This window comes from Microcebus murinus, chromosome 4 (genome assembly GCF_040939455.1).
Source record: "Microcebus murinus isolate Inina chromosome 4, M.murinus_Inina_mat1.0, whole genome shotgun sequence".
In the NCBI taxonomy this organism is placed as follows: domain Eukaryota; kingdom Metazoa; phylum Chordata; class Mammalia; order Primates; family Cheirogaleidae; genus Microcebus; species Microcebus murinus.
Window position 1 is genome coordinate 89,958,198 of NC_134107.1, and position 15,026 is coordinate 89,973,223.

General features: G+C 34.6%; 1 protein-coding gene across 2 annotated transcripts in view; it reads right to left on the bottom strand.

Annotated features, from left to right (window-relative positions):
- The window catches only part of ARHGAP20 (Rho GTPase activating protein 20), a 96,203-nt gene that overhangs the window by 44,436 nt on the left and 36,741 nt on the right, over nucleotides 1–15,026 (bottom strand). The window contains exons 3-4 of one of the 2 annotated variants that reach the window (XM_012773758.3): nucleotides 10,139–10,303; nucleotides 5,026–5,175 (exon numbers count right to left, since the gene is read on the bottom strand). In XM_012773758.3, coding sequence (XP_012629212.2) covers nucleotides 5,026–5,175; nucleotides 10,139–10,303 — 315 coding nt within the window. Of the gene's footprint in view, nucleotides 1–5,025; nucleotides 5,176–10,138; nucleotides 10,304–15,026 lie in introns of those variants that run through there. The other variant, XM_012773766.3, reaches the window with a different exon arrangement.

Sequence of the window (15,026 nt, forward strand, 5' to 3'; positions counted from 1 at the left end):
CATTCATTCTCATTGCTATATGGTGTTCTGTTGCCGGAATATATTGTATCCATTACTTCAAAAAATAAACAATTATTAAGTGTGTCAGGTGAATTTACAGAGATTGATTTGTGTAATCTTCTCACATATTTACCCTTTCCCCTGGCTTACACTAGAATCCAGGACTCTATTTCTTTAGTAGTTCTTAATCTCAGGCATTTTTACAGGACTAAAACCAGAAGTGCTCCAAAGTCTGAGTTTCATAAACACTCAAGCCCATCAAAAAAGAGAAAACTAATATTCAGGAGAGGAGAAGGCAGTGCATCTTAAAGAAATAAAAAAGGTATAGCAGATTAGAAGATTCTCTCATATTGTGGAGGGCATAGAGCTCTGTCATCCTTGAGAGTGAGCTGGGAACCATGTCATTCAGTTAAGGTGTCCTAAGGAAACAACCAAGAGGAAATGATTTTACAGAGCAACTAGAGAGCCTGGGTCCCAGGAACCAAGGTTTTTATATCAGTAAATATAGCTGCACACCACATGTGGCAAAGAAGCAGAATATCTCTGGATGTACAGAGACAACTCTGGGTATAGAAAAAAGATGGGGTCAGTGACCACAGACCACTGAGGGTCAGAAGACTTTTGTGTGTTTTGGAGGCATCTCAGAAGTCTCCTGTATCTGATTCTACCTTAAGAAAACAGTGGTTCCAGTAAAGAAGAAAATCTGATTTCCTACCATCCTGGGAAAATGGAGGTTTAAGGGGAGCTTTAATTTGATCTCTAAATAAACAGGCATACCTGAGTTTACAGTTTAAGATTTACAATAGGTACTTAAGTTAAATTATTATTCTTCTGACTATTCTTGTAGATAGATCATTGTCAGATACTTTCTGGGTATTTTAAAGAATGTAAAATATTTTAAGTACTTTCTGGGTATTTTAAAGAATGTTCCCATTATATCAGACAATTATCTATAAAATCAAGGTGTAGCACCTATTCTTCTGGTGGATATAAATCCAAGGTTTGTGAATCAGAGTACATATAATGACAGAGATATTAAATTATTTTTGGACTTTTTTTTAAAGATATGACTATCCTATTTCCCAAAGTAAAGCATGTGAAGTCCTCAATGATTGCTCTTTCCCCAGTTCCACTCAGTTGGGAGTTCTTTAATTCTGGCAGTTGTTGGTCTTAGATTTCAAAGCTGTTAGTTCTTACTTTTTTGTTTATTAATATTTATTATAGTAACTGGGTAGGAGAGATTGCTTGTTGAGCTGCTAGCATGATGGCATTTCAAACTAGATTTCCCTAATATTAACTGAGACTACACGCCATTTCCGATGGTCCTCATCTCTTCCTAAAGATCAGAGTTCCCTCTGATACCATTTCACTTCGGCTTGAATAACTTCTATTAACATTTATTTTTGGTAGAACAGGTCTGTAGGCAATAAATTCTTATACCTTTTTCTTTTTAAATTCTATTTCACCTTAATTTTTTAAGAATATTTTTGCTGGTTATTGTATTCTAAGTTGAAAGTTGTTACTGTCAACACTTTAAAGATGTTGTTCCACTGTCTCCTGACCATCATAATTTATGATGAAAAGTCCACAATAATTTAAATTGTCATTCTCCTATTTGTAATGCATTGCTTTTCTCTGTCTATTTTCAAGATTTTTCTCTTCTCTGATTTACAGTAGTTGTCTATAACATGACCAGGTATTGTTTTCTTCATCTTATCCTGAGGTCCACTAAGCTTATTCCAATCTGTGCATTTATGTCTTTTACCAAATTTGAGAGGTTTTTATGCATTATTTCTTTAAATATTTCTTCTGCCCCATTCCCTCTCTCCTTTGCCTGGAATTCCAATTACATGTATATTATACTTTTTGACATTTTCCTACCAGTCCCTGATGCATTTTTAATTTAAAAAAATCTTTGTTTTCTCTGTTCTTTGGATTAGACAATTTGTACTGATATATCTTCAAATTCACTGACTATTCTTTCAACTTCCATTCTACTAGGAAGGCCAATATCTTTTAATAAAATTTGTAGTTTTCAGTTCTAGAATTTCTATTTGGCCATAATAAAATATTTTCCATTTCTTTGCCGCTATTTCCTGTCTTTTCATTAAGTTCAATTGGATTTTCATTTTACTTACCATGCATACTTATGAAAACTGCTTTAAAGTTCTCTTCTAATAATTTAACATATGGGTCATCTCAGGATAGGTTGCTATTAATTATCTTTTCTCTTTCCTTGTTCTTCATGTGTCAAGAATTTTAGATTATATTCTGGACATTACAAATGTTTTGTTTTAGAGACTCTGTATTCTGCTATATTTGTAAAACAGTGTTGATGTTTTTGTTTTAGCAAGCAACTAACTTAATTAGCTCAAGCTACAAACTCTATTTCACCTGTGTTGGACAGCAGGTCAGTACAATTCTTTTAGTCTTAGCTTCAACCTGCAAGTCTATCCTAGGCATGTGGGGGTTCAGTGATCAAAGACTTGGGCAGTGTCTATACACAGAATTTGTAGCTTCCCTTCTCTGACATGTTCATTTATGAGATTTTCCCCTTCATGCTACATTATCTGTGGTTGACCTGGACTTTATACCCTTCTTCTTCAGCCCAGGAAGATTTTTGTCAGTTTTAATTGCCCTGTACCATGATGTGACTGCCTCTTTCCCTCAGGTCCTCAGGTGGAAGCCTTCAAAACAGGAAACTCACCCACTGCTAGTGACTTCTTCCAAGTTTTAATTCTTCTCCAAAATCTTCCAACTTTTGTTCATTCTCTAGAACCCTCAGGTAGTTTTTGGAGTTTACAGTTGTTATTTGTAGGGTGGTCAGTCTGTTAAGACCCTACTCTGACATACCAGAGGCATAACTGAACACTTTACTTTTTTAAAATATAAACTTAATTCTTAAATAATTGTAGATTTCCAGAGTCCCTGAATACTTGTCATCCAGTTTAAGTTTCCTCTAATATTACCCTCTTACATTATAATGCCTCGTTTGTTAAAACTAAGAAACCAATACTGATACATTACTATTTTTTTTTTTTTTTTTTGAGACAGAGTCTCACTTTGTTGTCCAGGCTAGAGTGAGTGCCGTGGCGTCTAGCTCACAGCAACCTCAAACTCCTGGGCTTGAGTGATCCTTCTGCCTCAGCCTCCCGAGTAGCTGGGACTACAGGCATGCGCCACCATGCCCGGCTAATTTTTTTATATATATATCAGTTGGCCAATTAATTTCTTTCTATTTATAGTAGAGACGGGGTCTCGCTCTTGCTCAGGCTGGTTTTGAACTCCTGACCTTGAGCAATCCGCCCGCCTCGGCCTCCCAAGAGCTAGGATTACAGGCGTGAGCCACAGCGCCCGGCCAGATACATTACTATTAACTAAATTCTTGAGTGTATTCAGATTTTACTTGTTTTTCCTTTAATGTCCTTTTTCTGTTCTAGAAGTCAACCCAGAATACTGCATTATATTTAATTATCATGTCTCTTTAGTAATGGATCTATGACAGTTTCTCAGTCTTTCCCTTTTTTTGTTTCTTGACTTTGACAGTTTTGAGGAGTATTGGTCAGTTATCTTGTAGAATGTCTCTCAATTTGTGTTTGTTGGATGTTTTTCTCATGATTAGACTGGAGTTATGGGTTTTTATGGAAAAAGATCACTGAAGTGCATTGCTTTTGTCATCACATTATATCAAGGAATTCATTACATATCCATACACATCACTGGTGATATTAACCTTGATTACTTGGTTAAAGAACCATAGTTTAAGCAATACAATATATCAAACTTGTTTCTACATTTCCCTCTTCTTATAAAGAAGAAATTCTTTGATTAAATACATCATCTAGTCACACCCCTCACTTGAAACGGCTTCCCTTTACCTGTAACTCCAAGGAGATTAAGCAATAGGAAATGATAATATCTACAGAAATCTGTCATGGAAAAGAAGATATGCAGAGAAAGATACAAACATATGTTTCTTCCAAATAAGTTCTTAAAATCCTGTGATAGGCCAATAGTGTATAGTAGAGTTTACTGACATGCCTGTCTTTTAATAGAGAAGATTTAACAGCTTGGAAAATTTTAGTTATCCGGCTTTAGGATGATGCCTGGGGAGTCTGGTGGTGACGAGAAGAGAACAGAGTGAAAAGCATCATGTGCATGTAATGGACACTAACTCTTTAAGGGTAAAACAAATACTAGAGTTGGAACACTCTAAAAGCACAGGTATAAGTTTGGTATGCTCACCCTGAACTTTTTAGTGCCAATTAAGCATGTTCAGGATAAGAGGACAAAAATTCTTTATTCATACATTCTCCAACCTCATCCCCTCCTAGGAGTAAGTCTTGGGAAACTAATTTTTACTTCTTAAAATCTTAAGTTTTCTCTTGATTGTAATCTCTATAGATACTAAATCAAAACCTGATACACAATTCAGGTAACCCAGTATTTCATGACATTAATTTAACTGGTATAATGAAAACCTACTTCATTAGAAAATTTTGGAGTATAAACTAGTTATTCAAACTTAATTGGATTATTTATCAAAATTTGCTTCAGTGAAGGTCATTTCAGTGGTTCAAAAAGACTGATAAGACTCAGAAGCTCAATATGTAAAATAAATACCTTGATACTAGGAAAGGAGATATTGGAGAGGGAGTCCTAAAGATCTGACTGGTCTATTCCCCTTCCATATTCCTGGAAATTCCTATTCCCCCATTGTTTCAATAGAGACCCTTTTAAAAATCATTGGTCAAACGAAGAAAATGACTCCAAGAGTTCCCAACAGTACCATTAATTTTCATATATTTTAATCAAAAGCTCTTTGGGAGAAACATAAGTCGCAAAAGTATCTTGCTTGGGTGCATGTGTCAAAAGATGAGTTACTGATGTCACAAACAATTAGAATAAAATATTTTCCTTCTAACAATCTGGGGAACAAAATTTGCTTAAATTTTTTCTCTCATCCTAGAAATTACCGTAGTAGTAGCTAAACTAGGTAAATACAGGACAAACTGTGATTCTTACCTGAAAGTGGCCACAAAGTTCAGAGTGGGCCAGCCCAAGACAAAGGATTTCATAGTATTGGTGTTGCCTTCTCCCACTTCATCCACACAGCTTGCTATCCACATATCAGTTAATTTAATTTTGTTTTTAATCTTAAAGTTATTATTATACCTAGAAAGATAAAGCCAAAAGGACCTCTTGTTATTTTGTTTCCTAAATTTTATGGGAGATTCTGTACTTATAATAAATGTATTATTCACTGCTTTTATCTTCAGTGCCTAGCACAGTAAACTGTAGCATAGTTGGTTACCTTGGCCCAAGAATGCTTTTAAAACATTTGATGAAACATTTATTCCTCATGCTTGCATGTATGGCAGCAAATAGCTATCAACTGGCCACTTTACTTTTCTGTATATTGAGCATTGCATTTGGATCCAAAACCTAACTTTAAATTTACTGCTGTTACAAAAAATTAATTCATTTATTATTTATTAAAATGTTTATAAAATTTTCATTTTAAGAGAGATGCACTGAAAAAACCTGGAATTAATTATAGGAATTTATAATACATTTTCAACTGAGTGGTTGTAAGATTTTTCTAGTCTTTAGAGGCATAAGTTATTTTAAATTTCCTTTCGTAAGATTTCACGTATAATCTGGCTAAAACTGAAGAACTGTAGCCTAAAAACGAATCTAAAAGAGAATAGGGTTGACACAATTAACGTTTATCTCTGGGGACTCAGAAGGAGATCTACTTGTAAGTCAGCAGTGAAACTGCTTTTTAACAATTTCTACCTAATCCCCCTTAGATCCCTAATATGGAAACCATCATATCTTTTGACCTTATTGACAGATTTGGTGCTCAGATAGACCTGAGACTTAAATAGATAAGAAGAATGCCCAGGGAAATTTGGGTACATCCTAGTTTTCAGCAAACACAGTCAACATCCAGCACAAAATGGAGCAAATATAATACTTTAGCCAATAAAAGGAAAAATTTAACACCCTATCATTGCACTTACTAAAATTCCCTTAGTTTGACCAAATAAATATGTGGCAGCTGGTCAATTATTTATCTCACTTGCATTTACTTCTATAGGCCCAACCTAGGGACTGAAAGCAATTTCCAAACGAAGCCTAAAGATGAGCTGACATAATATGGAACTGAAGGTCTCCCCTTTTTCCCAGTGGCCAAGTATAAAGACTTAGCGCTAGTCTTAGATTATTTCAACAAATTAATTGATCCAGGGTACCACCCAATTCTTTATCCTAGGGTAAGAAGTCACAGAAAAGACATAGGTTTGTTACTGCAGGAGACAATTTCTTTTTGGTTGCTATTTATTTTGGAAAAATTAAGTTCTTTCATATTAAGAAGGATCTGTGAATATATCTAAATGTTTGCTATGAGAATGATCATGTAATTAATTTCCTAAAAAACTGGCTAATTTTTGTAAGGTGGCATAATTTAATAATAATCATCATCTCCTCAAATACTTATGTTCTTTCTATCTTATTAACAAGCTACAATCAATATGGGAAGCATAAGATTGCAGTTCATGACTTTGAGAATAAGAATTGGAAATGCAACTGATAAATCTGCTGAATGCTGTCACAATGAAAAGGTTTTTCTCAACCTGCTGTTTGAGATATCTATTCTATTTAAAGATCTGATTAGGGAGATTTGCATTTAAAAACCAGAAAAAAAAAAAAGAACCAGAAAATCCTACAAAATCATATATAAAAGTGTAATTCAATAATGGGGGTTCTGTCGATGAGTGTCAGAATTAAACCAATAATCTATGTTAGTTTTCAAAATATTCATCACTGGTCTTCAAGCATATCTTGTATGAATGCAACGATTGGTTGTCATTACATTGACTATGATTAAATGCATTAAAATGTGCTCATATGTTATCACCAACTATTAACTGTTAAAATATAAAAAAAATAAAAATAACATGGATCACCTAAACTTTTAAATATCTCCAATGGATATAAAAAGTACTTAAAATAATCTTTCACAAACTAAATATCTTAAATAATAGCATTTAAATCAATTGATACAGAGTTTTGTCACTTTATAAGAACATTAGAGTGAACACAGAGTTATGTCGGAAAAAATGGTGTAACCGTATGTGATAGAGGGACAATTAAAACAAAAAGCTATAAAAGTAGATGATGGGCACAAATTTTGTCAATATATTTAAAATAACAATTTTTCTGGTGGTATATAAAATATTTTTAGCAAAATATAGGTAACATAAAAACCACTTAGATGTGAACAGTATGCAGAACAATAAATAATTTAACATAAAAAAAGAACAAAGGTTCTCTACTCTAAATATTATCATAACTGCTAAGGAAAAACAACATGAAACAAAACAAAAAAAAGTGAAGACAAATACCTTCTTCCCTAAGAATTGAATGCATGTTATAAGTAAATAGTCTTTAAGGTCCTAAAGTTCAGGAAATTGGTTGTTTTCTGCTTACCTACTTCCAGGCTAAGCTTTGCACCTAATGAGTACAATGTGGTAAGGAAGACAGAAAGTGCCAGCTTTTGGAATTGAGGTCTATATTCAAGTCCCAGTTCTGCTATTTCCTAGTTTCCTAGTTCCTCCAATTTCTCTGAGTATCAAACCTCCCTAAGCCTTAGTGTTTGACACCTAAAACAACTGTTTTCTTGAGAGGTTGCTAGGAAAATTAAATGAGACTTTTGTGATTCTCCTATTATAATACCTAGCATATAGAACCCATCCAATAATTTTTAAATAAAGGAATAATTTTTTTAAACTAATGATTTGTTCCTCTATTAACAGTCTTCCTACTCAGAGCTTCAAGTGGACCTTTTCAAGTGCAAAGGCTTGGATAAAAAACCTTTTTTCCTCTCTGTATTAGTCATAACATCATATCCACTTCAATATATATATATGTAGGCATTACTTCTATTTAAAACATTCTGAAACAGTTTCATTATCTTTATGTTTGCCTTTACTTTTGAAAAGTTCACTAAACAATCTATAGCATTTCTCACTAAATGAATAGTTAGTTGGACAATTTTACTCATCACAAACGAAAGACTGATTTAATGGTAAAAAAAACATATGGTTGAGGAATCTTCTATCAAATCCATAAGAAAAGAAAGAGTTAAGTAATAGAGGCAGCAGACAACATATGGGTTAAAAGAATGGACTTTGAAATAAGATAGATCTAGGTTCAAATGTGGGTTCAACTAATTACTCTGCGATCTTGAGGAAGTCAATTTCTCTGAGTATCAATTTCTTTTGTAAAATGAGGAAAATACATACCGCATAGAACATTTATAAGTCTTTGGAAGAATACCTAACATACAATAAAATCCTAATAAATGCTAGTTTTCAATTGTTATTAACACCACTCAGATTTAAATATAGTGTTTTGCAAAATTATTTAGCCTCGTCCATGTCTTATTTATGATACTGAATAACTTCGGTGTGTGAGTGTGGGTAGTAGAAAAAAGTGTTTACTATTCTCTAGTGACTACAAATCTCTTTCATGAGATTAGATTTGTTAAAATACTTTTACTTTTCCTGATGTTTCATAAATAAGGAGAATGGGAAACAGAGCAAGTAGCAGCCACTATGTTCTAGGTTGGGTGTTAACTGCACTGGTATTTAGTGTTGAGCAGAAAGTGATTCCTCTTTGGTACTTCCAAAGTATTAATATATTCCAGATATGTCTATTATCTTCCTCTTAACTATCATTTCCTCATATAAAACCCTCATTATCTCCCATCAGGATTACCACAATAATTTCCTATCTAGTATCCTTGCTTCCACTCTTGCCTACCCTCCAATCCATTATCTAAATAACATGAGGCAGAATTATGTTTTAAAAATATGAATCACATTATGCCTCTCCCCTAATTAAAACCCTTCAGAATAAAATCCTAAGTCCTTATGATAGCCTTTGTGGTACCAAGTCTCCAAGATTGGCTCCAATGATCCTTAATTCCTGATAGTCACACCCTTGTATAGTTCTCTTCCAAGCTGTACCAAGGCTGTTCTGTGTGGCCAATCACATACATCAGAAATGACAGTACATCACTTCCAAAATTAGGTTATAAAAGACTGTGGTTTCTATTTTGGGTGCTATTTCAATGGCCTAGTCTCTCTTTCACTCTCTTGGATCTTTCATGCTGAAGGAAAAAGCAACTACCATTATGAGCAGCCCGGTAGAGAGACCCACATGGAGAGGAAGCCTTTGGCCAACAGCCAGCGAGGAACTGAGACTGCTGGCACCACATAAGTGAGCTTGGAAGTAGATTCTCCAGTTCTAGTTAAGCCTTGAGATAATTGTAACCATGACCATCAAGCTTGAGGGTACGCATGAGGCCCTGTGAGCCAGAACCACCCAGTGAAACACTCCTAGATTCCTGACTCAGAAAATATATATGTTTATAATTTTAAGCTGTTATGTTTTTGGGTAATTTGCTATAAAGCAAGAGATCGTTAATATAGCCTACAAAGGTCCTGATAACCTAACCTTTGTCTACTTCACTAATCTTAATTCCTATCACTCTACTTTGCTCATTATGCCCCAGTTACACAGGCCTTCTTTTAACTTCCCCAAGCACCAAGCTCTCCCCATCACTTTTGTACCTGTTCCCTCTATTTATTAATAGAATGCTCATCATGACATCTATCTAAATGGCTACTTGCTTTTTATCCTTCAATGATTTTTGCCCCTGCCTATACCTACCTAACATATACCCTATCTTTTACTTAACCCAGCACCTTATTTTGTTCATAGCACTAACCACAATCTGTCATTCCCCCCACGCCAAACCCACTACACAAGAAGGTAAGCTCCCACATTTGAATGTAAGCTACCAAAGAGCAAGGACCACCCATCACATTCTTCACTGCATTTCCTACATTTATTCAGGGCATGGCACTAAATGGACACTTGTTGAATGAATAAAAAATTGAAGCTTTTTTTGCAAAACATGAAATAAACATAAAACTCATTTCAGATATTAGGTATAGTAATAGAGGCTAGGCATTCTTAACAATAATCATTGAGTAGAAAGTGTATCCTTGTTAGTGGAAATGTAATTTTATAATAAAAACCAGGAGAGAGTGTACAGTCTACCTACTTGATTTTGGCCACAACAAATAGATCATTGAATAGGAAAAGATGCCGTTCCTGCCTCTGGAGGCCTCTTTTGAGTTCTACCCGGCCATCAATCAGCAGAGTCCTATTGGAGCACACAAATGATGACAGAAATGTGCATGTGTCGATGCTAGCAGAAGGACTTTCCCTGTAACAGATCAAATTCCACAGATCAGTCAAACAATCAAATATAGGACCCAGTTTTATAAAATTATAGCTTATAGTTGGTCAAGAAAAATAAAACTCTACAATTTCTTAATGCAGTGGCACTTTGTCCTAACTAATCCCCCAGTCTATTCTCCACACAGTAGTCTTTAACAGTTTATTATGAAAATTTTGAAACATAAAGGAAAGTTGAAATGGTTTTATGACAAACACACGTATGTATACCTCAACCTAGTTTCTACCATTAATATTTTACTATACTTGCTTTATTATACCTATCATCTATCTGTTCTTCTATCTGTACATTCATTCATTTAAAAACAGGGTCTTGCTCTGGTGCCAGGCTGGAGGGCAGTGTCACAATCACAGCTCACTGTAACCTCCAACTCCTGAGCTCAAGCAATCCTCCTGCCTCAGTTACCCGAGTGGGACTACAGGCACATGCCACCACACCTGGCTAATTTGTTATTTTTTTTTTTCAAGATCAGCCTAACTAGGCTGATCTTGAAAAACAAATTTCTTAATGCAGTGGCACTTTGTCCTAACTAATCCCCTAATCTATTCACCACACAGTAGTCTTTAACAGTTTATTATGAAAATTTTGAAACATAAAGGAAAGTTGAAATGGTTTTATGACAAACACACGTATGTATACCTCAATCTAGTTTGAGGTATACATACGTGTGTTTGTATACTGGCCTCAAGAGATCTCCTGTCTTGGCCTCCCAAGGTAAGCAGAGTTGGTAAAATGGTAAAATGTCTTCAAATCTTTTGCTGATTCTTTTAAAAACTTGAACTGAATTATGTGTTATTATACACATATTATCTATCAAGTTATAGAAATTTTTTTATTTATCCTGGTTACACTGTGGTGGTATACAGTGATTTGTCAGGTATATGTTTTGGAAAATATTTTCTCCCAGTCTGTCACTTGCCTGTATAATTTCTTAACTGTATTATTGACAAAAGTGTTATATTTTATAATTGATGAAGTTTAGTTCATTAGTTTTTTTCATATAGTGTTTAATTTCTATGACCTTTCTAAGAAACCTTCACCTATACCTCAGTCATGAAGATATTCTCCTATGTGTTCTACTAAAATACATATGATTTTGTCTTTACAGTTAAGTTTATGATTAATCTCAAATTATTTTTGGTTTATGGAATAAGGTAGAGGTTGAGGTTCATTTTGTTTTTCTACATAAATACCTCATTATTCCAGCACCATTTGTACAAAAGAATTTCCCTTCCTCAGTGAATTGCTTTGGTGCCTTTGTTAAAAATTACATGACCATAAAACATAGGTCTATTTCTAGGGTCTCTATTCTGTTGCACTGATCTATATGTTGATTCTTATGCTACAACCACATTGTTTTACTGTTCTGTCTTTAAAGTAAATCATGAAATTTGGTAGTGTAAGTCCATCAACTTTTTCTTTTTTGAGACTGCTTAGGACAATCTAGGTCCTCTGTATTTCCACATACAGGTGGTCCTCAACTTACAATGGTTCAACTTATGATTTTTTTGATTTTTACAATGGTGCAGAAGTGATACACACTCAGTAGAAACCATACTTCAGATTTTGAATTTAGATATTTTCTTGGGGTAGATTAGGTGAATTAACTGTGTTTTTGACTTATGATATTTTCAACTTAATGATGAGTTTATCAGGATATGACCCCATTGTAAATAGAGGAACATCTCTACATTTTAGAGATTAACAAAGATGAAGAACAAAGAAGGGAAAGTCTATTGTGGCTCAGGAAAAAGAGATGAGCTCAGCTGAAAAGGTACTCAGTCTGAAATTATCAGTGGACTAGGTGGTATGGGAAAATCAGTCAGGTAGGTACCTAGCAGTTGGAAGAGATGTCATAAGTAGAGCTGTCATGCAAAGACAGGTGGATAAATAACATTCTGAGAATGGTTAGAACTGCCAGGGAAGGAACACAGAATAAGAAGTAAGGTAGAAACACAACTTGGGAAAAGATGTAAGTTGAATACATGAAGGGAAGAGAATTTATGAACAAGATGGAGACTGCTGAATAAAGTAGCAGAAAAAGAAGGATAAAAGGCAGTGGTGGTCTAGAGTGCTGAAACTGGTAGGGGGATAATGAGCTAAGGGCTGAGAAGATGTCTGAGGAAAAAGTTATCAATTGGTCATTAGGACCTTCAAAAAAACAATTCCAGGAGAATGGTGAGGGCAGAACTCAAATGGCCTGGGGTTTGAGAGTGAAAGAATCAGAAGTGAAGAACTGAAGGCAGGGACTCTGCTTATTTTTAGCAGCTCAACACATTTAAAAGCAGTACAGCTGGTAAAGAAGGAAAGGTATAAACAATAGAGAAACAATCAGCTCTGAGATAAGGTGTTATCGCTCATTTTACAGATTTGTTGCTATTTGCAGTAGTCAAAATTATACTGCTATTAAGTGAAGGTGATTTACAAGTATGGTTTCAAAATATGTACTTTTAAAAATTCCATGTAGACTTTCAAATGGACAAGCACTTCACATGGGCTCAACTCCCTCCTCTACTCATGGTAACTGAGTTCAGTGGTCTAGGACTTAATGACTTGGCTGTGGGGACTAATCTGAGCCTTTTTTGCTCAGAGTAGTGTAATATGTCAAGTTATCTGGTTGCTTCGGTTTCCTCATCTGTAAAGTAATGGAGGACTATAAAGTCTTTAAATTCTTTTTATAATTTGAATATGGGACTAACTAAAATAACATATACCAAAAGGTGGAATTAAGATCATTGAAAAGAGGGAAACAGATAATGGATATGATTAACTATTTTGGACAGTGCAATCCTATCCTAAAGCATAACTGTAGCTTAGCATTTTTGACAGTCGTCTCAGTGAAATAACCCAGAGTTGAAATAAAATAAAAACCAAACAACAGTAATAACAATAACAAAAGAACTAAGAGATATTTCTTTATTAGTCTAATTAAAAGAGGAGCTCAAGGAATAAAAACTTGTCAGAGTCTTCATCAAAGTATATGGTGTAAGAGGCCATGACCTGTCACCCCAACTATCTGGTTCACCTGGCAACTATAATGAATGGGGATTCTGGCTTCTTGGGTTTGAATAGTATGGGTCACAGTGTCACATCTCTTCTGGGTACACCAAGAGTATGAGGACCATATGCTATCCTGACAGCTCTGAGATAATGCCTGAGTGGTCAGCCATCCCTTCCTCTATTACAGTCATTCTCATTGTGTGGGCCCCTGACCATCATCATCATTATTATTAATAGAGAACTTCTAAAACAGGCAAATTCTCAGGCCCACCTAAGACTTACTGAATCAGAAACTCTGCAGGGTTGGCTCAGCATTCTGTAATTTAACAAGTCATTTAGGTTATTCTAACACAAAGGTCCCCAACCTATGGTGAGTTGTATAATTATTTCATTATATATTACAATGTAATAATAGAAATAAAGTGCAAATTAAATGTAATGCATTTGAATCATCCTGAAACCATCTCCCTTCACCCCCTGATCCGTGGAAAAGTTGTGTTCCATGTAAACATTCCCTGGTGCTAAAAAGGTTGGGGGCCGCTGTTCTAATGCATGTTGAAGTTTGAGAAGCATTACTCCATTATGAGTCTACAACAGATTCTGGTTTTAACATTCTAAAATTCTACAATAGTGTATTCAACGTAAGTATAAGTAGCTTGTAGTTCTACTTCAGCTAAGGTGAAATTCTGAGAGTTATTCCATCATTTCCTATTTATTTTTTCAGCTATAGTTACCTCTTTTAAGAAATGAATTCTATTATGCTCACTGATTACTGATTAAGCACATATCGTATAATAACTTTAAGAGACCTATAGGTGAATAACAAGGCAAGTAAATGAATCAGAATCCTTTGAAAGAAAAGGGAAAGGGAATTTCTGTGTTTGATATTATAGACTGGAATTGGAGCAGAGAGAGAAGAAAAGGCCCACATTCACTATCACAGAGAAAAACTATTTCTCTCTCAAATTCTTTGAGTTGGGGGAGTGGGAGAAGGTATAACAAGATCTTTTAGTATGTAGCAATTTTCAAATTTGTAGAAAATGAGAATAAAGCTTCACTTGCTCTTGTCAAAACTGAATAAGGGCAAGGCTAGCAAGCAATGCATAAATTAAAGAATGACTAAAATAGCATTTTATAGCTTTAATTTTTTATTGCATAATAGGAAAACTTTGCAAGGGGAAAAAATCATCTTTTGCATTTTGGTTTAGTTATTCAAGAAATAACTGCTTTTTAACTATAATATTAATCCATCAGATAGCAGGATGGTTTAAACTAGGGATCCTCAAACTGTTACTCAAAGGGTCAAACAATAAACAGTTTAGGATTTGTGGGCTATACAGTCTCTGTCAAAACTATTCAACTTTTCCCTTGTATTGCAAAATCAGTCACAGAGAATACATAAGTAAACAGGTGTGGCTATGTTCCAATAAAACTTTATTTATATAAACAAGCTGCCTATCTAGGCCAACTTTGCTGATCTTTGGTTTAAATAATATTTCTAAGACATTTTAATGTTTACAAATAAACACTAATCTGAAGCAATTAGAAATTTATCTTTTTTTGCTTGAGTTTGGCCTAGGCCAAAGATTAGACTATTTTTAAATAGCAACTCCAAAGGATTTTCATACATAATAACTCATTTTTCTCCTCACGATAATACTTTCACATAAGTAGATTTGGTGGTGGTATC